At 42.2% G+C, this 26438-nt stretch overlaps 1 protein-coding gene across 16 annotated transcripts in view; it reads right to left on the bottom strand.

Annotated features, from left to right (window-relative positions):
* The window catches only part of PMCA (plasma membrane calcium-transporting ATPase 3), a 376386-nt gene that overhangs the window by 26923 nt on the left and 323025 nt on the right, over nucleotides 1-26438 (bottom strand). For 15 of the 16 annotated variants that reach the window (XM_075696519.1, XM_075696521.1, XM_075696522.1 and 12 more), the window contains 2 exons: nucleotides 26010-26209; nucleotides 20896-21186 (listed from right to left, as the gene is read on the bottom strand). In XM_075696519.1, coding sequence (XP_075552634.1) covers nucleotides 20896-21186; nucleotides 26010-26209 — 491 coding nt within the window. Of the gene's footprint in view, nucleotides 1-507; nucleotides 1421-20895; nucleotides 21187-26009; nucleotides 26210-26438 lie in introns of those variants that run through there. The other variant, XM_075696524.1, reaches the window with a different exon arrangement.

The raw sequence follows: 26438 nt of genomic DNA, 5'->3' as shown, positions 1-26438 counted from the left end.
TGAGCACATTCAAAGTGGGAACGCGATTTACCTGCTTGTAATTGTGCTTCCCTAGCCCTTTTCCAAGAAAAAAAAGGGAAAGAAAAGGGAAAAGGCAGGTTGCTGTTTCAAAGTAGCAAAATTAATATTATACCGATTATAGCGCTGGAAATTTACAGTTGTTTGCTTGCACCACAACCTTAAAAGAGGAGATGTCTAGACAAAAAGAAAAGCACTTTGGTATTGGGAGGGTGCGCGCTCCCCCGGTAGCACTTGTAATTTTCAGATGATGTTCACAATACCCAATACAAACTCAAGCTGCGAAGAATCCCCCACTAAAGCTTGATCAATCCGCCAGAGCCTGGCTCAACTGCAGCACCCTGCACAGGGCACCTCTATACCAAGAATTCTTAAGGTATTACAGGTATGCAACTGAACATGGTCAAGGCTTCAGCTGACAGTTCAGAATAAAGAAGAAAAAAGAATGCACACAAAAACACACACACACCACCAAGACAAAGATGAGGCCTAAGTTTGCAAACTATTATAATCTGCAAAACTTAGTTTGTAAGCAGTTCGTTAATCTCATTGCAATAACAGCTATGTGTACATATATCAACAGAACTAACAGATAACCAATGCTACATGTAGCTAAAGACAATTCATTTCGCACATTTTAAGAAAAAAAAAAAACTCAGTGTTCTGCATGCTGAATCATTAAGACTAGATCATTAAGACTAGAAGAGACATAAATGAAAAAAAAAAGTTCCTTGCACCATCCCCAAAAAAGCGAAATAGAGAAAAGGTTCTTTTGACAAATGTGATTTCAAGAAAGGTCTGAACAATAGCCTTTAGAATTTGCATGTACACAATAACAAGCCATGTGTTGGTGAGAGTAGGAAATTCAACACAATTGGCTTTGCACATCCTCTGGCACAACACGTTGAAAAACTGAAGAGCCCAAAGATAACCTACATTTATGTTTTATACTAAACCATAATGCCAGTACATGGTGCTGTAGTGCCGATGACGGCTTGAATGCAACAAAACAAGCAACAGGGTTCGACAGAAAAGTGGGAACACATAGGAAGTGCGTCCAGTATTCCAAGAGAAGAAAGATGCCTCCCACGAAAGTGCGCATGGGTCCCTTCCACATAGCTTTGCACTGCTAATTTCCAAGTGTTCAGTGAGCACACATTAGTGTTCACGGGTGGGGGTGTTCATGGGCAGATTACAGAATGAACTTGTGACGACAGAACTCATGACTGAACTCGTGAACTCATGAGCTGTAAAGAGGCTTCCGAGAGCGCGTTGCCACTGATGGTCCCGTGCAGGTCAAGTCATCGGGGCCTTGGTGACTTGCAGCAGAAAACCGTCGAAGCTGTGCTAAGCTTCCACTCAGCAGATCCATGTTCTCTCCTGACAGCTCAGGAGCTGGGTTCTGCAGAGACACAGGCACCAGGCACGAACCACGCGCACACATGAAGAAAAAAGGACTAGAAAAGCACAAACACCATGACTAAGAGCAAACATTACTTCATTAATGTTCAAAAGAAGCAGCCCGACTTCTTAGGAATGTCATGACCAGCTTTTCTTTCTTATTTCACTCTTCATAGAAGCATGCTTATACAAAGAACCATTAGGTTAAGCTGTATTAGTGATTGTATATTTTTTTGTTTGTTTGCTTGTTTTGCGCAGACATTTGCCAATTTGCACATCGGTTTTGCCTTTTCTTTACACATGGGTTGCTTCCCAGTCTGTTTATTTCGCTTTTATTTCTTGCCACGAACCTGTTTTTGAAGCACATATGCCCTCTCACAAATAATGAAACTGTCACTTTAATTTGGCTTTGGTTCGAAGCAAGCTTTTGGCACGAGATATAGCTCCACAGGCATTCTTTCGATGCGATGCAAGCAAAGCAGGGATTTTGAAACATTCTATGCCTATTCCATTGCATTTTGCACTTCATGCATAGTCAGAACGGCGCTTCGGCTGCATTATTAAGGTTTTTTTTTTAACAATGTGATCAATCGGCCTTGCGAGGCTGATGATAAAGGTGGCGAAGAAATGAGAGGAAGGAATCGCTATGAAGCCACGAAACTTGCTGTTGGTGCTCCTTCTGCAGCATTATCAAGGTGATGCACCATCTCTTCGGGTTTGCGACAGGCAAAGCAGTTGCTTTCAATCAGCTTATTTGAGGCTGTTTTATGATGCGGGTAGAAGTGCAGTCACATGGTAGTTTACATATTTCATGGGGTTTATTTACCAGCAGGAAAAAAATTTGCATGCAATTAGTACTTCGTTGAAAATGCTGCAGTCAGATGTCATTTGGGCGTGCCTACAAATACCTCCTTGACTTTTTGATCATTAGGACAGCACTTCTTGAGTTAGATAATTACAATTACCTTATTAAACCTCAGTAATGAAAAAATTACTGGTGGCTACACCACTGTACTGGAAACAATATGCACGAGGCTTTCTTCAAGTAACGCAATTGCTCTTTTTAAATATGAAAGCATGAAAGTTGGGTCACTCTGTATATATTACTCAGTAACGGAAATGAGGCCAAGCCGGATTCACTCAAAATCAGAATCAATAGCAGTCACGTGCCGCAGCAAGCAGCACTTATACTAGGACTCACAGAAAAAGAGAGAGAGAAAAAGAAAGAGGCTGCGGTTTCTCCGGAAAGGCGAAGCAGTAATAGTGATAGTGAAGTATAAGACAATTACACAAAGGAAGATTACACGACTGAGAGATGCCAGATTCCTTGTGGGACTCGGGCTGTTAATTAAATTGAACTGTCTCCTACTATGAGGTCTTGTAAATACTCATATAAGGTTGTCACTTCATTGAACAATTCTTCGAGGTCGGCAACTGCCCTCAACAGTGTGAATGTTCTTCAAAATCTTGATGTCATCGGCATATAGGACAGGCCTGCACCACAAACATATATATAATGTTTTTGTGGTGCATTTGGACACGACTGTGCGTGCAAGACGTAGATGGGATGATGTCGTAGACTACCTCCTGGAGCTGTGACCTTTGTACCAGCCTGCCTGATTACCACAAACATTTCAGCATGTAAATAGTTGTACATACATTTGTCCATTGGACTTCCTCTCCGTAATAGTTGGTGGAGGTGCGGGGTAACAACTTGCAACAGAGCTTCGCAATGGCCGCCGCTTCGGTTCTTCAACAATGTCGCAGGAGATGGTGCCTAGTTCAGAAACCTCTGCATTGACTGTCATACTCACACATCCGCGTAATACAAGAACCTTGTGCGGCACCGATGGCGCCGACGTCAATGACTGGCTGTAGATATATGAGCATGTGAGCTGCCACAACAAATGGGATCCCAAAGTGATGCTGATGAACATAATTTTTTTACTTGGCGCGAGTGCAGTTCTAAAACCACGAAGAACTCCGTAACTGAGATATCTGCAAACAGAAGCTGCGAGATCTCTTCGGAAAATCACTGGGTCGGAAGGCTGTCACCAAGAAAGAGTTGGCATTACGAGTTCAGATGTCCACCAAAGGTTACGTCACCTATATACAAGATGTGCTCGCACTCTGCCGCAAGGCCAATGCTGAAATGCTGGAGTCTGAAAAAGTCGGGCATGTCTTAAATGGTACCGCTTATGATGCCTTCAATTTACTCATCTGTAAGAACTGTACTTCGGTTAATGACATTATTGCAGAGTGCAAGCGTTTCGGGCAGGTGAAAAGCTGCCGTATCTATCAGTCATTTGCACAGCTTCCCAATATGGCTGCAACATCATCTTGTCAAGATCGACAGGACTCTCCTCCACGGCAGCAGCAGCCTTCAGAGCAACTGACGAAGACTGTGCATCGTGAGCTGGAAGCCACGTGTCCCGCGGCTCTTTCCCCACCTGCCAACGATACATGTGCTCCAATGGTTCCCCTTATTCAGGCTATTGTGCACCAAGAACTCACCAATGTCGGCTTGCAGTCAGTTTGCACCGTGGCCAGTTTCCAGCGAACTCAACATCCTTCACTCATGCATACTCAATATCAATGGATCCCTCGAGGTTCTCGCAAGATGGCAGAGTGGCAAACACAGGACGAACAACCCATTTGTTGCCATGTTGGTCACGTCACTCGATACTGTCGCAACTGCTGGTCCTCAATGCCATTCTTGAACAGCCCTCGTCCAGACGGCCATTTTCGGCATATCCAGCCGCAAGCCAAGGCAAACCTGCACGCCACTGACAATATGACTGCATGGCGCCATCGATCACCGTCGCCGAGCAATCACCAGTCCTGTTCACCGCAAGGTTGTTGCCTGTCATTCCCTTAGTCCCGTCGCCTGTCGCATTCCAACCTGGGCGCATACCTTCAGAAAACTAAACGATGCAGCTTCCAGAGGTGACGCTGCATTGTCGACATCTCCACCAAAGCCTCTCTCACCCTGCTGACCAGACGCAATATAGTCTATGTAGAAGTTGATGGTGTATTTGTTACAGCACTGGCTGACACCGGAGCACATATCTCGGTGATGAGCACCATCTTCGTTGTCGCCTGAAGAAAGTACTTACACCTGTCGCATCTCGTGCTATCCGGGTCGCTGATGGAGCAACGGCCATTATTCTTCTCATGTGCACTGCCCGAATAACTCTTGCTGGTCTCAACATGTCCATTTTATTTGCTGTTCTGGAACTGTGTTTTCGTGACTCGATCTTCGGCCTCGACTTTTTATCGGACCATTCAGCACTGATTGGCAGTGCTACTTGCCTCCTCCAACGCGAGCTGCCTATTCACTGCTGTCCTCCAAAATTAGCTGAGCCTCGTCTACGTTCTGTGGACTTCATACGGTTGCAGCCTCAAGCCACCATGTGTATGCCTTTGACGTGTTTCCCATCTCTTCCTGACGATGACTGTGTGCTGACTCCTAATGTCAATCTTCTCCTGCTACGGCAGTTGCCGTTCCTCATACCATTGCAACTATCACTGATAACCATGTATTTCTTTGTTTTAAATTTTGGTTTAAGTACACAAGTCATTCCGAAAGGCTTGTCACTCAGCAATGCTTTTTTTACCAACGATACCGCCATCTCTGTATTGGACGTTTCGTGCTCATCTGCAGCCACCTGCTGTCCAATCAGTTTTGCAACATCCGATCCCGGCTTATTTTCTAAGATGATCGCTCAAGAACTGCTTCCCAAACAGGCTGCGGATCTTTAATGCGTCCTGGAGTCTTATTGCGATGTCTGAGTTTGAGGATCGCCCGCTGGGACAGACTTCCATTGTGACCCATAAGATTGACACTGGTGATGCTAGCCCTATCCGCCGAACGCAGAATGCTAGGTTATCGCAGCTGAAGTAGGCAAAATGCTAACCAAAAGTGTAATTGAGTCCGCTTTGAGTCCTTAGGCATCGCTGGTTGTCTTGGTCAAAAAGAAAAATGGCAGCTGGCGACATTGTGTCAATTACCATCAACAGAGCCACATCATGAAAAAGGTTGTGTACCCTCTCCCGCGTGAACTGACGACGCCTCTCGACTGCCTTCACGGATCAAAACACTTCTTTTCAATCGACCTCCGATCCAGTTATTGGGAGATTTTGGTTGATGAACTCGACCATGAGAAGACCACTTTCGTTATGTCGGATGGCCTTTACCATTTTAAGGTTATGCCTCTCGAACTTTGTAATGCCCCAACAACTTTCGAAAAAATGATGAACTCTCTCCTTCAGTGCTATAAGTTGTCCACACGCTTATGTTATCTGGACAATGTCATTGTATTTTCCCCTACGTTTGACAGCCACCTCAGTCGCCTGGCCGCTATTCTTGAAGTCTTTAGGGAGGCGGGCTTTCAGCTTAACTCTTCTAAGTGCCATTTTGGACACCGCAAAATCAGTTCTTGGCTATCTTGTCATTGCTGCCGGTACACATCCTGATCCTGATAAGATACACACAGTCAAGAATTTTCCTGTATCCTGTTCAGCAAAAGATGTGTGCAACTTTGTGGGCTCATGCTCCTATTTGCGTCGGTTTATTAAACATTTTGCAGATATCGCCCAGCCACTGACTGACCTTTTTCAAGAAGGACATTGTGTCCTTTTGTGGCCGTGAACAAGCCGACGCCTTCTACACACATGTGCTTGTTGACAATGCCTCCGATATTAGGCCACTTTGATCCATCTGGACCAACTCAAGTTCACAAAGATGCCAGTGGCCAAGGCATAGGTGCTGTCCTTGCCCAAGAGCAATATGTAGTCCAGCACGTCATTGCCTATGCCAGTTTCCTCTTGTCCCCTTCAGAGCGCAATTTTTCTATCACTGAGCATGAGTGCCTTGCTCTGGGCCCATATTCTGAAACATTCGCCTTCTGCAAAACTATCGCCTTGGTCACGCCTCCACCAACGGTGCACGCTGATTGGCGGTTTTAGCAAAACCGGAAAATAAACAGTGCCATCTAGTAGTTCCGGCCTATGTCATTTTAACGTTAAGGTGTCGATGGGTGCTCTCGACACATATTGAATAAATGAACACGTCTTTTGGTGTTCGGTTGGTGGTGGAGTGTAGTAGAGATAAGATAGGTGGTAGTTTATAGGAGCCTTTTCGGTGGTGTCTTACACGCGTTGTTTCGCGGCAATATTTGTTGATTCATTTAAAATAAAACATTTCACACTTTCTTATTCAATCTATTTTACCTAAAGTGGTCGCAACCAACCGTAGTCAGTGCGCAGAACCCGTAGTGCGGCCACTACACTCGAAAACAACACACCCGAGCTGCTCTGCACGCCCACAGTGCGCTCTCTGATGCGATGTGAAGTGTTTGATAGCCCGTGTTGGCAGTGCACACTGACATCGCGGGTAAGCAGTCACTTGATTTATTGAAAGCGACTATCGTGGCGGCGAAACTATCGCGGAAGGCGCACATACCAGAATACGGCCCCTGGTGTTTGGACAGGACCGTGCGCGCAAGAGGGAGATGATGAAAAAGTGGTAGGCTGTCCCCTGGAGCTGTGACCTTTGTATTGGGCTTCCTCTTCATAACAATGTGTGTGTGTGTGTGCGTGTGCATGTGTGGTGTTCGAAAAGCTAATCGGGCCCTCGCCCCCAACCCCCCACCCCCCTGGAAAAATGAAGTTTCTGCCTATGCACCCAACAATGCAATCGGTTGGTGCATGAAAAGAAAAAATGCTTTGAGAGTATGGTATAATGGCAGGTAACTCCCAATATTACACTACTGCCTTTCAGTGAACATGTCCCCATTTACTTGCAGGCATTGAGAGCATTGTAATGATCCTTAAAAGGTTGAGGATAAGAAAAGAACTGAAAGCTTTGCACATCACGTAAAGTAAAAAAGAGAAGAAAGTAAAAAAGAATAAGGAAATTAAAATCGTTCACTTGATGAACTGATCAAGAAGTGCAAACTGTAACACCTAAAAGAACAAGCAACAAAACGAGCCCCAACTGCAGTAAGTGGCTGACATGGCAGCATGCAATGAAGTCTGATAATCTTCAGAGTAGCACTACAGATTGGTTTTGCAGTGACACACTTAGTGCCTCAGAAATAGGCCAACACTCCTAAAAAATCGGGCTCCTCCTCATCCATATTAAACTGCTCACAAACAACATTTGCAATCAAGATCACAAAACATGCAAAGTGATGCCATGTTTATGCCATATGCTCTTCTCTTGAGTGGAAGTTGATTAAAACACACACGAGGTGTCTGGCCACCAGATATTCACAGTGTGAAAGGCACAGTCAGCAAAGGAATAAACACCGATGCATAACATTTCTTAGGGCTAAATATTAGGAGGCTTATTCCTACCGTGTTTTTTACAGAAATATAACCATCATCCTTACTGAAACAGTTCCATATGCGGTCCAATGATTCCATATATTTACTGCATGCATTACTTTTATGGAACCAATATGGAATCCACAGAAGATATGCATAAAATGCATAAGTATCATATGGAAAACATTTCGAGTCATTAGACCACTTATGGAATGTTTCAGTGGAGATGCTCGCACAGGATATTTGGCCCCAGTTATTACTCCAATAGTTCAAGCTCCATAAGGCATCACTTTGCATTTCTTTATATTGTTGCAAGTGATTCTTAGGACTCATATTGCAGAGAGGGATTAGATAAGATTCAAGGTGATGTAAATGTCTCCTAGAACAAGTACACATTAACTCAGATTAAAAATCAATCAACATACACCAACCAAGTGACACAAGATGGGACCAACACTTTATTGTCACTGTGAATAAAAACCCATTCTAAACCCAACACTACAAAAAAGTCAGTTATGAGTTATGGGGTTAAATGTCCCAAAGAACTTGCAAGTTATGAGTACATGAAGGGCCGTGTCAATTGTTAAAGAATCTGCAGGGAAGGAAAAAGGTATTTGTTGTTAAATTCTAGGCTCTTCCTGCATATGTACAAAAGTATTGATTGGCTAAGGTGTTATTGACAGCATTGACTAGTGACTGAGCAGATTTGTAGAAAATGCGCAAAGTGTTACAAGGCCTAAGTGGCAAATAGTATTTACAATTTTGCAAAGAAAAGAGAAAAAGCAAGCTTTACATATCCATATTAAGTTTATTAGCCTCTCCAAAATAGTTTATAATTTGTGCCCATGTATACAAACATTATGGCAGTTCTGAAATTCAGTTATACACATATGCATGCATATATGCAGTGGAGGGTTTATATGAGGGTTCATATCTATTAATAATATCAGTCTTTGCGCTTCAATTACAAATTCCTGTAATGTATCATACACTCAAAGGACATCTGAATGCCTGCTACAATGTTACCAGGCTGTTTAACAAGTAGATGGCCAAACGTTGTTTCCATCTTTTGTCATTGGATGATGTATCACTTTCATGCTATTTCAAAACACGGAGACCCAAAGCATCGCGTTTAGAAACGCAACTACCAGATGCCTCAACCTCATTATGGTAGAAGCTGTTTATGCTAGATTATACGTAACAAGCAGTGAACTTCCAAGCATACTCAACAGCTTGCTCCAATGAAAGTTGTGCTGAGTGCAATTAACTGCCACGATCTTGTGCGGTTAGAAACACATGAAAAATGCGTAATGTAAGCAACAAAGTGCTTTTGCATTTGTACTGCCATCTAAATTATAAGCAACAACACAAGTAAGGCGCGTGAACTGCAAGTCACCGTATCTACGGGCCAAACAAAATGAGCACAGCAATGAGTACGTCCATTAAAGGTATGTGCGGTTGTGAAATGCCTTTAATTTTTAAATGCCAATGTGGACCAATTTCTGTTTTTTTTTTAGTTGTTTTTAGTTTCTAAATCTTATGTTTTAAAAAATTGGAGCCTATAAGTGCCACTATGTACTTCTCTAATACATTCAGGACAGGAACATGCAGAGAGAGTTCTTCCGCCAAGGGAACAGATAGAGTGCGAAGGAGGTACAGAAATGCTTGCTAGCCTAAGCCTGCATGAGCTGCCCCAGATAATGAAACGCCAGCTAACACGATTAGGAGCTTCAAGTCATCTTGAAGTTAGATGAAATTTTGCAACTTTCAGTCTTTCCCAATAAATGAAAGGACAATCACATAAAAATCTCATAAAGCTGTACAGTTGCCTTGCATTAATTCAATCTCCTACACACCTCATATCTTTGTTTAAAATATTCAGAGTTAAGAAAACGTGGACCAAAGCAGAACTTGGAATTATTACGCGAGAAGACATGGACGTGAAATAATTTAATGCCTCTAATTGCATGGCCCTGAATGAAATGAAATTAGCATGTCTGACATCCCAATGCAACACGCAGGACATGAGAAACACCACATTGGGGGCCTAGAGCAATTTTGACTTCGCCAGGTCGACTAACACACACTAAATACATAAGCAATATTGCATTCCGCCCCTATAGGAATGTGGATGCTGCAATTGGGAATTGAACCCGTAACCATGTATTTAGCAGAACAGTGCCGTAGAACTGGATGTAGATGAAGCTAATGGGTATGTAATAGAAGAGGAGAGAAGATAGATTCAGTTCCTGTGAACACACATACAGGATCTTGAATATCCAACTGCCACAGCAACTTAGGTACTAAGGTATGAATATTTTTGCTACTCTTGCGTTATGAATGTTCTTCTGTCAATAATATTTGGCTATGTTGCCAGTGCCTGGAACGCCAGGTGTTTGAAATGACTGAACCAACCGAAAGCCTTGCTGAATTAAGTGGCTTCAGAATGCAATGAAAACGTAGCGGTTAGAAAATTGGGCAAGTTGGTTCCTAACTAAGAAAGATAAAAAAGTATCACTATGCTTGAACTGCCTAGAATTTCTCTCACTTCGAGATTGAGCTATAACAAGCTGACTGTATTAACAAAGCCTCCTGAAATTATATTGACTGCCTTGCTAGCAGTGTAGTGAGTAGGATATAATTGTTTAAGTGCCTTTACGTGCTTCAACAGGTGCCTATAGAAAAGGGAAAGGTTTGTGACAGACTCAAAAGAACTATGTAGTTGAAACAAGTGCCTTGCAAAAAAAAAAAAACTCTCCCTGCATGCATGAAGGTGGGCACATGTGCATGACGGTCAGTAGTATTAATGAAAGCTGGTAAAACTAGCATGCAAGCCAGTTAAAACAATGAATATATAATGAAAAGAGTTGGGCTAGTTGGTGTTGATGCTTTTTTCCGTTAGCTTCATTAGCCCTAATAGCTATGTCATAGCAAAATGATCAAGTATCTTAAGTCAAGGTTTCAAATTTACATAGTTCTGAATAATACAGTTGAACCTCGATATATCGAACAGAGTGGTGATCGCGAAATAGTTTGATATAGCCAGAATTTGATACATAATATCACGTAAAAAACATGTAAAAAACACGTAAAAAACTTCTGTATATCAATTGTGGTGCAGTAAATACTCATTTGAAGCTTCACACAAAGTATTTATTTTGCTGAAAGTACGGAAGCAGTGTGGCCTGCTTCTTATTGGCAGCCGCGTGCTTAAACACTGAGTCCTCAACATAGTCTTAACAATCCACAATCGATAGGCCGGTGTCCTCTATTGCGCCACGGTAGCGGCGTAGACGGGACAAAGCAGCTACAGCCTCAGTTGAAGTATGGAGCGGGGACGCATCAGCAGTTGCAGGATCAACCTTGGCAGCGCCTTTGTTTGGCCGCTACTTCTGCTGCAATCTCCACGTCCATCAATTGAAGCATTTTGAAACACTGTCAATAGCAAAGTATTAAGTGGCATCTGCCAAGGCGTCCATGAGCGAGCCCAGTGAGTGCGCGCTGTTGTGCGTCTTTGTGGGTGCAAACCGGCAATCCTCGTGTGGCGCGGCAGGCGCAGAGCATGGCACCGAGGAGAGTCAGCGCGACAAATGAAATGCGTCGTCAACGTTGTCGAACTAGCCAAACCGCTACGTGCGTACGCGGCTACCTTCAAATGGCACCCTCGGCGCGATCGATGTGTGCACCTATAGTGCGCAGCAGTCAAGAATGGCCATTATGCCACCACTATCTTCGAGGGTGTTGCTAGAAAGCTCACCGCCTGTCAACAGAACGGGCTTGGTCTGGGGTGGCGGAGTTCAATATATCCATTTTACATCCGACCCCGTTCGAAATGAAAAATTTTTAAATGCATGTGATTTTCCAGGTGCATAGAGAGTGTTCGATATACGCAATAATTTGATACATCCGTGTTCGATATATCGAGGTTTGACTGTAAACTTCTTGCCCGTGAATAAGCTGTAACATTCGTGAAAATAAAGACAACATTGAAAAGTTTTTATCCAAGCAAACAATAATGTTTCCAAACTACTGTAAATGCTGAAATTGTACCTGGTTTTGCCTTGAGGAGAGAGATAAACAGAAATTTTAATTGTCTCCTTTACACTCTACATGTAGAAATCACTAAACGACAAAAAGAGTGCATCAGCAGGTCATTAAAAAAGGTGAAGTTATATAAAACGTGGAATTCTGTGAAGCTTATGACAAACAATTCTTGTCTGTTTGTTAATTCCGAGATATTTATTTTATTTTTATTAGCGACACCATCAGTGTCTATGTCTTTGATCATCTAGGTACTAGCTCACTACTAAGCTTGACATTCCATCAATTATAGTGAAAATTATAAATTTGAATAAATACAAAATAAATCGGAAATCACCAAATTTTATAGTATGTCAAAGTAGCTGAAATAAGGAACTGATAAAAGGAAACGACAGTATAAATTGCAACCGTGCAAACACAAATTAAATATAACAAGCAGTTATTACAGACATGTACACACAGCATTATTATGAACACATTAGCGTTTGGCAATGATGTTAATACGAGAACAACACTTGCAAAAAAAAAATTTTAATGAGAACAAGGAACACACAGTATTATTATGAACACATTAGTGTTTGGCAATGATGTTAATATGAGAACAACACTTGCAAAAAAAAATGTTAATGAGAACAAGGAACAGACTTTCACATCTGCTGCTCCATGGACAAAGACAGGAGCAGTAAAATAGACAAAATACTTCACTGCCTGAATTGTGCCCTAGCTGAGAGGCAACATATTCGGAAAACATCCTCATTCCTTTTACAAAACTGACATTCCCCATAACATCCATATCCAACGAACAACAACTTTCATCACTACTGCTACGTTCACAAAAGGCCGAAGCAGAGCTTATTCCTAGAGGAACCTCAGCGGATATAACAAATTGTTGGGTGTAAGAAATTATTGAATTTTAAAAAGTATAAAATTTCTCTAGCTGATATCAGCATATAATGAATATATGCTTACAATGAATACAGGATATAATGAAACTATTTTAGTGCTGTATGCAACTTTGTTATAACAAGGTTTAACATAAGTTTTTACAGGCGATCACATTGACCATATGGCATTACTGAACATGCAGGTTGTAGGGCAACTATTTTTTATAGGTATTTTGACAGTTATGTTTTTTGCCTACCTACTTACTGCAAGGCTCGAATCATAACTATTATGAACACTTCTATGTAGACAAAGAAGCTTGCAGCTTAGACAAAAAGAATGTGCTGCAGCTTATTGAAGAAGTGCTGGTGTTGAAAACAATTGTTGCATATTTCTTGGTCATGCTTCCACAAAGTCATAACTATTTAAATTTTTTAAACTGCCTCGACGAAATTGCTAAAACAGTAAAAAATATAAGCGGCGGTAAAGAGTACAATAAGGTGGATAAAAAAACAGAAGCAACTGAATTATTAGCAAACGACATGTGAGCATATGTATCACAGCTCCATCACAGCTACATGTAAAAAATAATGTGTGCATTAATTTGAAATGCCTTATGAGGTCACTAGTAAACAGGTATGTTCAATGCGAGAGGAATCAGGCAGTTCACAGTGCTGACTTAGCACACAGTGTACTTTAGCGCAAAGTGTACTTCAGAAACTACAGTACCATTTTCATTTGTAAATAATTAAAGAAGAAACATACTGTGTTCCTTAGAACACCATTTTGGGAAGAATGGTCCTGTCAAGACAACCACATTGTAGTTTTTTATCAGCTGCATGATGTATTTGTTCTATTCATTGCCAAAGTTGGATAAGTGCTGAACATAGCAGGTGCTTCTGTACAAGCACCTTCCTTATCTTTTGTTGAGCATAGCATATGCTTCTCAAAGCTGAAGTTTGTGTCCAAGTTTTAGAAAAGAATGGTGTAAACAATGAATACAAGACAGTCCATATACAATACATATTTATAGTGTCGCAAGAAAACTAATGCAGGTGTATTTTGTAAAGTACACTGGGCCTATGTGTATGCTAGAGGGGCATGCTTGTTCTCGAAGCACACACAGTTTTTCTTTTTTTACCTGTATTTCAACAAAATATTTTTTTGCTGGCTATGAAAGCTTCAGAGACGGTTGCAGGTAAAAGATACAGTAAGGATTACATCAACATTGCTATTACTCTTTCTGGTTCCTTTCTTGTTGCCGACAAAGATGACGATGCTATTTTCTCATTCAATAAAATAGTGAGCAGTGTTACAGTAAATTTATATGAATAAAAAAAACATTTAGATATATGAGGATTATTTAAAAAGACATAATTTGTCTTTGTCCAGGATTTTATAACAATTTCGAAAATAGGTGGGAGGAAACAGAAGACAACAAAGACTATGTATATTCCTCTGCCAATCGAGATCAGTTATGCAACGAAATCAGTTATGCAATGAAAGTAGGGAAACTGACATTGGGGAACCAAACGTAGACCCCATCTCTTGAAAGGTCAGAAAAATCCCCATAACATATTTCCCACTGAAATGCTAATTTTGCTGCCAGAAGGTCATGCAGGATTGCATAATGTTTCATTTGACTCTTCGCGGCAAGCCTTTCTGATTAAGGAAGCTCCAAAATATAGCACATACATTTGATCCCCTGCATCAGGTTTTGCTGCTCCCATAAAGGCCCAGTGTACTTTATAAAGCACACTATCGTTTATGTTTCAAATAAAGCGCAACTCATGAAACTCTCACAATGCAGTTGCACTGTGACAAGATCGTCTGGTACCAAAATTGACAAAATTTATCTGGTAGATTGTTCTCGAGTCTTAATGGGTTAGTCCAGCACACAATTAACGCTACATAGCAACCAACACTTGCAGTGCTTAAAACCAAACTAAATATAATGTCATATAATGGCAGAAGTCTGTCCACTTCCGCTACACTGTCTTACTGGCATGTGTGACACATGCCAGATGACATTAAAAGATCACAGCCCTTAGCAAATACAGGCCTAATTCCTATTTAGAATATATATACACTAAAAAAAAAAAGCTATGTGATGAAGAGTGTATAGTCTTCTGCTAAATTCAGCTGTATAGTTTTACAAGACATTACAATTTAGAGAGTGTGTATTGCTATGAGCATAGCTTCTTTGCTGGGCAATGTTCACAGTGATTACAGTACTAAACCTGACCATGTGTAATACACATGCATTACAGTCTCACAGGTAAAGCATTTTGCCAGTCAAGAAGAAGAGTGAAGTCAAGCCAGACAAATAAGTAGCTGATCCCAAATTATCTTCAAATTAGCAAACTTCAGGGTATTGCCTCAATCAAAAAGCAGTTTGTGTTTAAAAACAACTTTACAGGTCCGCCAAGTTCCTGAAGCTATGGCTTTGTAGCAGTTAAACGAAAAATCTACTATGGGAGGACAGCATGCGAGATCAGTCAGGTATGACCCACCAAAATGCACAATGGTGAACACAGAGACTAAGGGAAGTTGCTTTAAGCAATGTGGGCATTAGATCAGCCCTGACACATTACATTTCAACACATGCCCAAAACCTGTTGATAGCAGGTGAATAGAGTTTTAGTGCATCCAGTATACTGGCAAACACGGGTGGACTGCTGGATTGGACCCATGAGCGGCCAGAGTAGTGCAACTGCCTGGAGGCGCAAAGCTCAACCAAACACAGATCCAAGTATATTCTTCTTTGTGGCTGGTTGGTATAATCGTGTTCACGATATGCCGCTGCGGAAAATTAGCACCAGCAGTGAAGTAGAATATACGTGATAGTTACAGCAATATTAGCTCTGTGTATCGTCTGGTCAAACTTTGCATCACCAGGTGGTACCGCCAATCCAGCCACTCACGTTTACGCTCCCGCTTATCCGGCAAACTACCCACGTGTGCATGAATACCTGACACATTAAATCTCTCAAATGATGCCTGCTCTTCAGTTCATTGAAAATCTGCCTAAATATACTGCCAACTACTTTAACAAAATATGTGAAGGCTTCTGAAGTAAGAGAATAGCCAGGTCTTGGACCAGAAATCTTTAATCATGTATATTCTGCGAGTTATGGTGCTGCAAACTTGTAGATGCATCTAATTTTATGTGCTCATTTCAAATATGTAGTCTAATATTATTTAACTTGCTTCTAATTTTATGCAAGCTTCTTTTACTTAATTTTTGGAAAAGATTGCAAAGGATCAGTTCCTCAGATTTCAGTAAACAGGATAGCAATGGCTTTTGCGCGATTCAAAGAATCCAATAAGATCAATGTTAGCGCTCTGCCTACTCTAGAACAAGACTTGCGGTTGATACTCAGAAGGCTGTTTTTGTGGACGTCAACTTCGAAGCATGGACAGACACATCAATGAATAGTGGTGTTGAATACAAAAAGCCATGATTATTGTCCACTTCTTGGGCGAACAGCTTCATATGCAAATTATAGCCACGACTTTGACCTCATTCTCAACTGCCAAAATGACTAGAACTCCTGCACCAAAAAATGTGTATATATATATACGCCACCGATACAGGAAGGTTGTTAGTGACAAAAACCGAGGCACCATCGAGAACAGCAACATGTGTGCATAAAAGTGTAGCACAACCACTACGGAGCAGCAGGGTCTGCCCATCACAAACCAATTCTATGATTGGCTGGGAGAGAGAGAGAGATTGTGCAGAAGTAGAAAAATACACAAAGATGGAACTACACACACACACACACACAGGCAAAACACAAACGAGGCATCAGAGAATGGTAGCAAAAAAATTTTAAGAAGAGAGCGAAGCCTTTGTACACCGAACTATAAGCTGAAGCTATGACCATGTTAGTGTGCATTCAAAATGCAATATGGAAGGCAGTGATGATCACGGGCATATGCATCCTGCCCGACTTTAACCACAGTATCCTTGACAAATAGCTGCTTAGTCTCATGACCGCAGCAGTCACACACAGAGCCAGCCGCAGGGGCGACATGTTTTCATTTCATTCGGGGCAACTGTTCATGACCAAGTTAAGGAAGAAGAAAAGCCAAGCACAGACGATCGTAAAAGCTGTCGCCAACAGCTTCGTGTTGTTGAGAAAAAAGTTCTTCGTAGCAGCACCACCATGTGTGGGTACAGAAAAAAAAAATTATGGTAAAAGGGGCCCTGCATTTAAGTTCAATTGCCCCGCACAGTCTCGCCATATTGCCCTTGCCCCCACTGCTTCCCAGCACAACACCCCACGCTATCAAGCCAGTCTCATGAACCCCAGAACCTCGCAACAGTTTTGCAGAGGCTTGGTAGAGCAGCGACATGGGACAGGGTGGTGGCGCGTCTGACTGAATTGTCAACACTAGGACAACAAAAACTATATAGCAATGCAAGGTGGCTTTAGGCCCAAACAAAACGATAGTGCATACACACCAGGGCCAAACAGCACACCTAAAAAAAATATACCGCATGGACCTCTAAGGGCACATTCCTGCACACACACACACACACACACACACATGCACACACGCAGATAGGGACAAGATGCAAAATGGCCAAATGCATCAGCCTTCACACACACGCACACGCCTGAAAACAAGCTGAAAACAACTACACACTACAGCAGAGTTTTGCAGAGAACCCAATAGGCGGCAGCGAGCAAGCACTGGCTTTTATAAAAGATGGCAGACACTGGACGAGCGCAAGCATAAACTGCGTAGATGAGGGCACTTCCTCAGTGCGTTCCAAGAATTGTGCCATTGACTGTGATCCCGCACATGTCGTCTACTGCACATGGGGAGGGAATGCTATGCGACTATCCCCACAATGCATAGTTTCGACATGCTGACACAACTGCACAGCAAACAACCATGCAGGGTTCACAAAATCCGTAAGCACAGAGGAGACCATCAAAAGTGCGTCTAATGGCCCAATGCCTCCATTAAAACAGCGTGTCAGTTCTAGGGTTAGTGCTAAAGTTTTCTTTTGAGACTTATAGCCTTTTCTTTGTTTCATCTTTTTAATGCAAATTCATAAGCACTAGTTCATTGCTGGCACATTTCTTGTGCATATTCTTTTCAGCAAGGCATAGCCTTGTTAATATAACATCCAATACTAGTGTATTGAATGGACAGCAGCAGAAGAAAGAAAAAGAAGCCTATAGCTGAGGTGAGTCATCAACGGAGCACCTCATTTCCTCAAGCGAAGGTTTCAAGAATTACATTACAAGCAACTGTTCAACAGCATGCGCCAGCTAAAACACAGTTTAAGAATTGATTCAGATGCTTTAGAGTGAGCATGGACTGCAAGAAACTGCAGAAGAGTACAGATATATTTCAGCACCAGTTGGCTATCTTTTGACCCACTAAGCTGGCAGATTCTATTTGTGATGAATAACAAAGTTAAAAAGCTAAAAATAAAATACCAACAGGCTTACGCTTACAGACATTTCAATGAAACTGCATTTACAAATGCATGCTAAGTAAACATTATTCCTAATAAACTAAGCTGCATTAAATTTTCTGCTTCCAAAGCTTGCCAAAGCACGCTCTGGGTTCAAGCACTGTGCAAACACTACAACTGGGCTACAGCAGCAACTAATTTGGAGCGCCTGAGAAATATTTTTCTCTAGACCATACACATAGCCAAATCTGTCAAATCATTCTAAATGCTAATAATCACATATAAACTCATTCCAAAAGGAGCAGCTTGTAACAGATCTACACTAAACAGTTAAGCTGGCTTGCCAAAACTCGTAATTACTACAGGATTCAAAGAAAACATCTAGAGCTACCAATTCTGGGTGATAATTAGGGAAAGTGAAGACTGTGCACAGGTTTACATTAGAAGGGCCATCACAGAAGAATGACACAATATCATTCAGCGGCAGTTTTTAGCAGCAAAATTGGGCATATCATGCTGCTATATTATAATGTTACTCGCCTGGTTTTGTACAATAACAGTAACGAATTACATGCAAAGCATTGCCAAACCACACTTCCTTTCCCAACTCACTGCAGTAGAGGGCCCTCAATTTTTAATGTTTGCTAGCCACATCATCCAGTCAACTCAACTATGTGCACATAAGCAGAAATATGGTAACAAGATTGCTTGAAGCTGTAAGCAAGTGTAGGGTTTGTGTGCGTCATGTTACAGCCCCTTCAAGCACCAACTGAATCTATCTAAAATTTATTTTCCAACAATTCTTGAATCTTAAGTATCATTCAAAGAAAGCAGCAGGCTGCAGAACAGTAAGAATTCTGAATTTTTAAGGGGAGTTTTATTGTGTGCGCAAGTATGGACTCCATACTTGAAGGCTGAAAATACTACAAGGATAAAGATAAAATCAAATGCACTAAATGCAGTATACCTGTATGGTGCTTTGTTTACCTAGGATATTACCGAATGTTATGCAGTACACACTAAAATGTCAGATGACAAGTACCTACTACGTGACCACTTACTAGCTCTACTGGCCAACACCAACACATTCATCTTCTGGCACTGGTTTCTAACACATTCAATGCATGTACAGTATCTTATTCTGCAGCACTAATTATACAGTGCCACATGTTAAAAATATTATTTTCTTTATTGCGTGTTATCACAATGCCTAATCTTGGTCTGTACAACTGCAGATATACTGCGCCTAATCTTGGTCTGTACAACTGCAGATACACTGTGCCTGAAGGGGACTTTCCCGGTTCATAATGGCTAAAATTATAAGCACGTAACAGCATCAAGTGAACGCAGTAAGCTGCTAGACACAATCACTTCATGATCGTCATCAAGAAATAACATCGTACGAAGCTCTAACGTGAGCCATGTCATATCTGAGAGTGTGCCTGTGACACCTTCTAGTTAATGGACAATGTAACTGAATTACTTTAACAAGCCTACTCATTTTTTTTCAAATGAATTCGCCCAGTTGCACACACTGATGTAACTTTGCAGCCTGTGCACAGTCTTCGCAAAACCCGCAGCGACCACAATTTGTCACACAGAGAAGAGAGAGAGAATAACTTAAGGAAAGTGAAAGAAGATTGGAGAGAAGAGAGAGAGGCAGAGAACGACAAAAACTCAAAATCTGCTGTAAGGCAGGGATAGCAGGGCACCAAAGGAGGATGCATGTTGATGCTTTCAAACAAGGCAATAATACAGTATTATACGTAGCATGCCTTAGTCTTTCACATATGAATCAGTGCTGATTAGCAGCAGCTGCATTTCTTTTGAAGTCCAGGGCCGCTATCTTGTACACGTTCGAAAAGCTGACAATAAGTTTCGCCTCACGCAATAGTCCAAGCCAAGCCAATATCGCGACCTAGGTCAAACTAGGCCAATCACATGAAGCAAAACCAAACATCAGCTTTTCGAACGCGTACAAGATAGCAGCCCAGCAGTCTGCAAATTGAACTTTGTATAGTTTGGGGTTACTGTTCACACAAGCACGCGCTCACCAATGCAACTTAAAAAGTCAACCAATCAGTACGTATCGAATTGACATTCTTACCCAAGGTATTCACATACCCGAACAGGCTACTATCATTAGCCTAGCCAAGGGGTGGCACACAGGGCACGTGTCCCCATCCATAATTTCAACACTAAAACTTGCAATTTCCTTTCCACAGACAGTCCTGAGCTTCAAGTTTTCTTGTTAGCCTCCAAGTATTGGCCCTACATGTCATTCATTTTCTTTCCTTTCTTTTTTTTTCAAAGATATATCGGAGAGAAAACGCAAGGAGAGGAACGTTAGGGAGCTGAACCAGACGAGCGTCCATTTGCTACCCTACATTGACGTTAAGGAAAAGGGGTAATAGAAAGAGGAAAGCACATAGTATCAGTATGACACTGTTCCAGACTTGGGTATTGTCTTACAAATGCACTTGGACCCACTCTTGTTTTTCTGCCCTTTCCCTCATTTAGCCCGAGCTTCACCAGCACAGACAAGCTGGGCAGCTGCTCCGTGCTACAAAATGCACAACCCTAACAAAGTAATGCATCCTCCTTTGTATGTTTGCTTGCCACTGGGTCCAGTAGGAGGAGGAGGAGGAGGAGGAGGACGTAAAATCGGGGTTGGGGCAAAGGAGCGAGGGACTGGCTGGCCTGCACAGGTGTGGGCCGAGGCCCTGTTCATTATTGCAGAAGGGTAGGGTCGGTTGGGAGAAGGACCGGTCAGCGGCGCTTACCTGTGTCTGCAGCCTGGTGAGTCCCCGTATCCAGAGGATCTGTCCTGTGCGCTTGACATCCTGCGAGAGGGAGCCAGAGCTGCCATCCTCGACAAGCGAGGCTGTGGCGTGCATCTCTTCCGGCGCTCCCGATCCCCAGGTGAAGGTCTTGGGGATGCGCTTGGTCGGCACGGTGGTCACAAGCTGGCCCCACACCAGTGTGCCACAACCAAAGAACACACACCACAGCCACTGGTCCAGGGACAGGGCCTTCGTTTGGAAAAACACACTACCATACTGCACTATTATCACCTGCACACGTAGACCAGGCAGCACGGCAGGGACACCCCGGGAGTGGCCGAAGTTGGGAGCAAGAGCAGAAGAAACGGGGAGAAGACATACATTAGCCAGATGCTCAAACAGGATGACAGACAGCTACACCAGGTGCGCAAGGTAGTTGAGGACATAATGATGACTTCACAAATAGCAATAACATTTCATACAAGAACCAATATATTGATTCTAAATTTTGTACATCTCTTTTTACTGCTGCTTTCTAAGACTGCTGAACAAAACTTGGTATATTTAGCCTCAATTAGTGACTAAATTCCGCTATGATAACAGCTGCCTGCTCGACTCGGGTATCGTGTGTTGATGTTGGGCAGTGGTTCCACAACAGCAAGCTTTTAGCGAGTGTTTAGCATTGCATGATTGTTAGTCTCCATCTCAGTCATGCCCCCTCTACATAGAAGTGTGGCAGGTTTATAGAGGGAACTAGAACATCACAATGAGGGTGACGTGGCTGCAGAAGTTTGCAGCCACTCACTCTTAAGTCACACAGATCCTGTGGGAACAAGGAAATGCATCACTTCGGAGAGGCACATAAAAACACTGTGCACAGAAAGTTTGGCTATTGACTCTGCCTTTTGAAGCTGCTTTGCAGTAACCATAATTAACTTTTTCAGGATTATCACTTGTCAAGGCCTCCACCTGCTTGAGATACCCAACCGCCTTAATATGCCTGCCCACCTGCACCACTACTAGTTTCTTGTTGTCACAGATAATAATTGGCTGTAGAATGTGGTCTCAACCTAAGAAAAAAAAAGGATTTGGCGACAGTTAAAAAGGGTGGTGACCTCCAAGTCTCTGTGGTCTGCGTGTAAGGCGACGACTAGGAAAGTGTACAGCTTCATCTCATGTTTGGGACTGAAATCTGATACTCTGGAATAATTGTACTAGATAGGTGACAAAGGGTTCGGCAAAACACCTAGACAGATAGAATGAGAATTTTAACTGTATGGTGATCCAAAGCAGTGTCCTAAAGTACCTCATGCACCCCCTAGACTGCACTCTTTGCATAGTACTTCACCAGAAAAACATGCACTGACACAACATTGAAGAGGTAACAATTCAAAAAGACAGTGCGCTCAACGTGCACGCCAGAACACAGCACTGCATAAAATATATGCAGTCAAACCTCACTATAATGAAGTCACATCCTATACAAAAACACTTTCGTTATATCTCATATTCTTCATTGCACATGTGCTCATCATATGCTGATATCATAACATCATATGCTGATATAAGAAATATTTTTGGATTAATTTCGTTAAATTCAGTAATTAATTACCCCTGTACTCATTACATATAGGTTTGATTGTATTTGGATAACATGGACAGTGAGATGAGATGGAATTTACATGGCTGGCCCATACGAGAGACAAAATTGAAAGCAGAGGTGAAAAACTACTGATTAAAGAGGCTAGAGGAACACAATCAATTTAGAGTGATAAAGTGTTCTTTGAAAACGTTTTGTCAATTTCACGATAATAGGCTTTTTTTTTTTATTCAGAAGAGAAAATGAAGTTATAGGTTTAATTTTTGTTTAAATTTTGCCCCAGGACCCCTGCCCATGTGGCTTGTCAGGTGAAATTTCAAACTATTTTTTTTTCATATTTTGGCTGCATTCGCTCAGTAAATGCTCCCAAAACCTGCCATGTTCAATATCTCGCTCCCTTAGAGCACAATGTAGTCCGTTTTTACCGTTAAAAGGCACTTGCAGACGCCATCAAAGTCCATGTCATGGCAAACAGGGGTGCGATCTTGTACGCATTCCAAAATAGAACGGAGGCGGTCCGTTCCACCAAGGCGCACACGATTGGTCAATTTGAACCGTGACGAATGCCATGACGTCAATTGTGACTTGATATCTGCTGTCAATCAATCCGTGTCGCCTGCTATTGGACGAACGCAACAGAACGGACCGCCTATTTCGCGACGTAAAGAACGGACCACCTCCGTTCGATTTTGGAACGCGTACAAGATCACACCCCTGGTGCAGAAACTTCAAGGCAGCTTTTGCCACCCTGTCTTTTCTTTCTTTGCACTTTACTGACTAACCAAGTCTCTTCTCGTGGTAAGAGTGCAGTTTTGGGTATGTATAAGGGCTAGTTACTAGTTATTTACTTGTACAGCTTAAATCACTTCTCTTTTTAAATTCCCTTTAAATATAGACCTACCATGAATATAATCATTTTGGAGGTGCTGAGATATAAATGCCAATACATGTACTACATACATACATAACCTTAAAAAAGAAAAACAGCATTTGATCTGGTTTTAGTGTAGCAGAAGGAAATAATTGGCACACATATGAAAAAGCGTTTTTACTAAGATTGCATCATTACAAAAAAAATATGCCTTATGATTGTAACAAGGTCTGGCACTGCATTACAAGCAGTGCCCAGTCAGAATGAAATGACACACTACTGATATATGTAAAAGAAGTGTGTGACATGCTTCTCATGGTATTAGTTTAGCTTTCCATTCCTTGTGAGCGAGTTGACTAAAAGCCTAAATACTAGGCTTTTGCAAACCCTGAATGTTTCCAAATATTTGACCGAATGTTATGCTAATAAATATCTGCTCCAGTTTCAACTTCAGTACCTGGAATTTTCTATATTTTAAACTGACAAATGTGAATTTTAAAGCATGTGCAATCATCAGCTTCAGTTTTGGTAAGCAAGTTGCATTGCCATTAACATTGCTAAAGGCCAAGACAAGCCAAAGACAAAGTATTTGTTTACATTTGTCAACAGATTTTTCCGACAAGCTTTTCGAACACCCCTGCTTCGACCCTACCTTCTCAACTGAACTAATGTATAACAGCAGCAAAGTACAACAGAAGTTTCAAACGCCTCACATCTTTTTTTTGGATGTGATCTGCATTCACGATGTACAGAAATTGTAGCTGTGAAGAAAGTCGCCACCATTTGCGCTGACCCTTGTACTCTCACTTTTATAAGCGAGGTGGTTTCTGCACTTTCCAGGAGCAGCAGACCTGCTGCGAACAGATCTGCATAGACTGCGCACTAAACCATAACTTTAGTGCCAGACCAGGCGAAGCAGCACTGGTTAGGGCTAATAGCCGAGGCAGTGCCCCATAACGAAGATTCATGGCTGGCCTGCATGGTGGTGGGTGGCAAACCACTGTAAGAAGATTGCTGCTGTTCGAGTGGCTCATCATTGATTGGGCTTGAGATCATGCGCATGACAGGGCCGTAGAAGCAGCGGTCTGCACCATGGGCAGCAAGCCAAAAAGTGAGCACATTTACAGTAAACAACTCATTTTTCGGACGCTTGATATTTAGGACATGCCCCATAATTGATATGCCTTTGCAGCACTGTCACGATCCTCACAGAGCCAATGTACAAAAATGTCTGAAATTTCTGACACTGAAAACCTTTGGTTCAAGTTTCTGGACTATTTGCCGTAAATGTTGGTTCGAAATGCATTAATCGAAGCCCCATTGCCGCCATTTTGATTACCTCGCAGTGTCGTACCAGCACTCTTGCACACCAATATGGTGGCAGCTGTAGGCCCAATGGCAACGCTAGGCCTAGCTGCTTCAATGTTTGCTTCCAAGCTTCTCCCTGTTCAGTGCAGCGTTTTTCACTGAAAGAATTCGCTGCTGTCAGCAATGGCGCTGACTCCGCCTCTGTCATTCTCGCGGATGGCTTCGAAACGCGATGAAAACGGCAGGGGTCGAGCGTTCCATAATGCCAGTTCCCAAAAGTCAGCTTCGCCGCAATACGGTGGTGTTACGCGGTGAAGGATACGCAATGTGTTGCGGTGAAACATACCGAGAACGAAAAGGGACCACTGTCACAGGACTGAGTAGGAATTCTTTAATTTGCACGCGTGCACCTACCGTCTCCTGTCACAGAGCAAGCACCGATACGTCTAAAATGTGTACTGGCAGGCCTTCATAGCCATTTCAGATGCAGTTGATCCCTTGGGGGGCAGGAAAGGGAATGCATTTTTTTTTTGACGTTTTCACAGACCCCTAGTAAGTCCGAAAAACCGGATGTTGACTGTATTAGGTTTGACTGTACGCCTACTAGATGGAAAAGATTAAACTCGCGTGTAGGCGACAGCACAAAATTGAATTTGAACAATACAGCCTAAACTAATGTCACTGTACGGTCAAGGTCACATTTGTAGATGATGAGTGACATATCTGGCCACGTGACGGGCAAACACGAAATGTTCTTGAGGCCTCAGATATTGTGAAATTTCAAGCACACAAATCTACAACACTGAGCAAAAGTCCATAAATTAATTCTCTGTGCTACTGGCATAATAAAAAATGTATAATGTGCATTTTTGCCTCAAAATATCTGAATAACAGTTAATGAAAAAAACTGATTCCGGAGATGAAATGTTTTACAGCTTTGCAAGGATTTTGTTTACTTACTTGTCAACTCCTGGCTCTTGTGTCAAGGTTTTATGTAAATCCACAACTATACGAACTATTTGTTTCAAAATTATTCGACACTATTATTATTTGCTTCAACTTCGCTTGGAACCTAGAAACTGATATTCGCACAAGCCTACAAAAGCCAACAGAAATCGGGGTCCAGCCACTGAGGTACCTTGGACCACTTCATCCCACAGTAGTGCAGGGAAGTCTTCTTACGGAACCATATTATGTAAAAGTCTATGATTGCCTTTCTTCTATAGACAGGATTATACAGAATTGGGAAGTAAACAAGCTATTTTCCCGTGTTACTATGCGCTCTCACATACAAAAAACTGGAGACTTTAGGCGACAATACACAAGCCCACTGACCTGAGCAACTGCAGTGATGATCAGAATGCTATAGAAAATGGGGTTGGTTAGGAGGCCCTCGAAAATATTGCGTTCCCCGTGGATCTTGCGGGCATTAACCTCGTTGAACAGGGTCATCATGACAAACGTGTTGAAGATGATGGTGAAGTGCTCCGAGAGACGCACCCCCATACCAGGGTCGATGTCGAAAATCTCTGGGCCTGCACAGATGGGCCAGAGACTACCTTCAGTTGTGACCAACGGGCACTAGGATTACAATATCACAGGTTTCTTAATGCGATCATTCTGATCAAGTGCATGCATGGGCACCAGGCTAGAGCACTATTGTGACACCAATATAGTTGCTGTCTTTCATAAGGCATAAACTTCCCGCAAAACAAAGATCAGCTTCCTCGCACAGCAGAAACTCCTTTCAAGGTCACCAAGTTG

The sequence above is a fragment of the Dermacentor variabilis genome, chromosome 6 (genome assembly GCF_050947875.1).
Source record: "Dermacentor variabilis isolate Ectoservices chromosome 6, ASM5094787v1, whole genome shotgun sequence".
In the NCBI taxonomy this organism is placed as follows: Eukaryota; Metazoa; Arthropoda; class Arachnida; order Ixodida; family Ixodidae; genus Dermacentor; species Dermacentor variabilis.
Note: the sequence above shows the minus strand (reverse complement) of the source record. Positions and strands in the feature narration are given on the sequence as shown.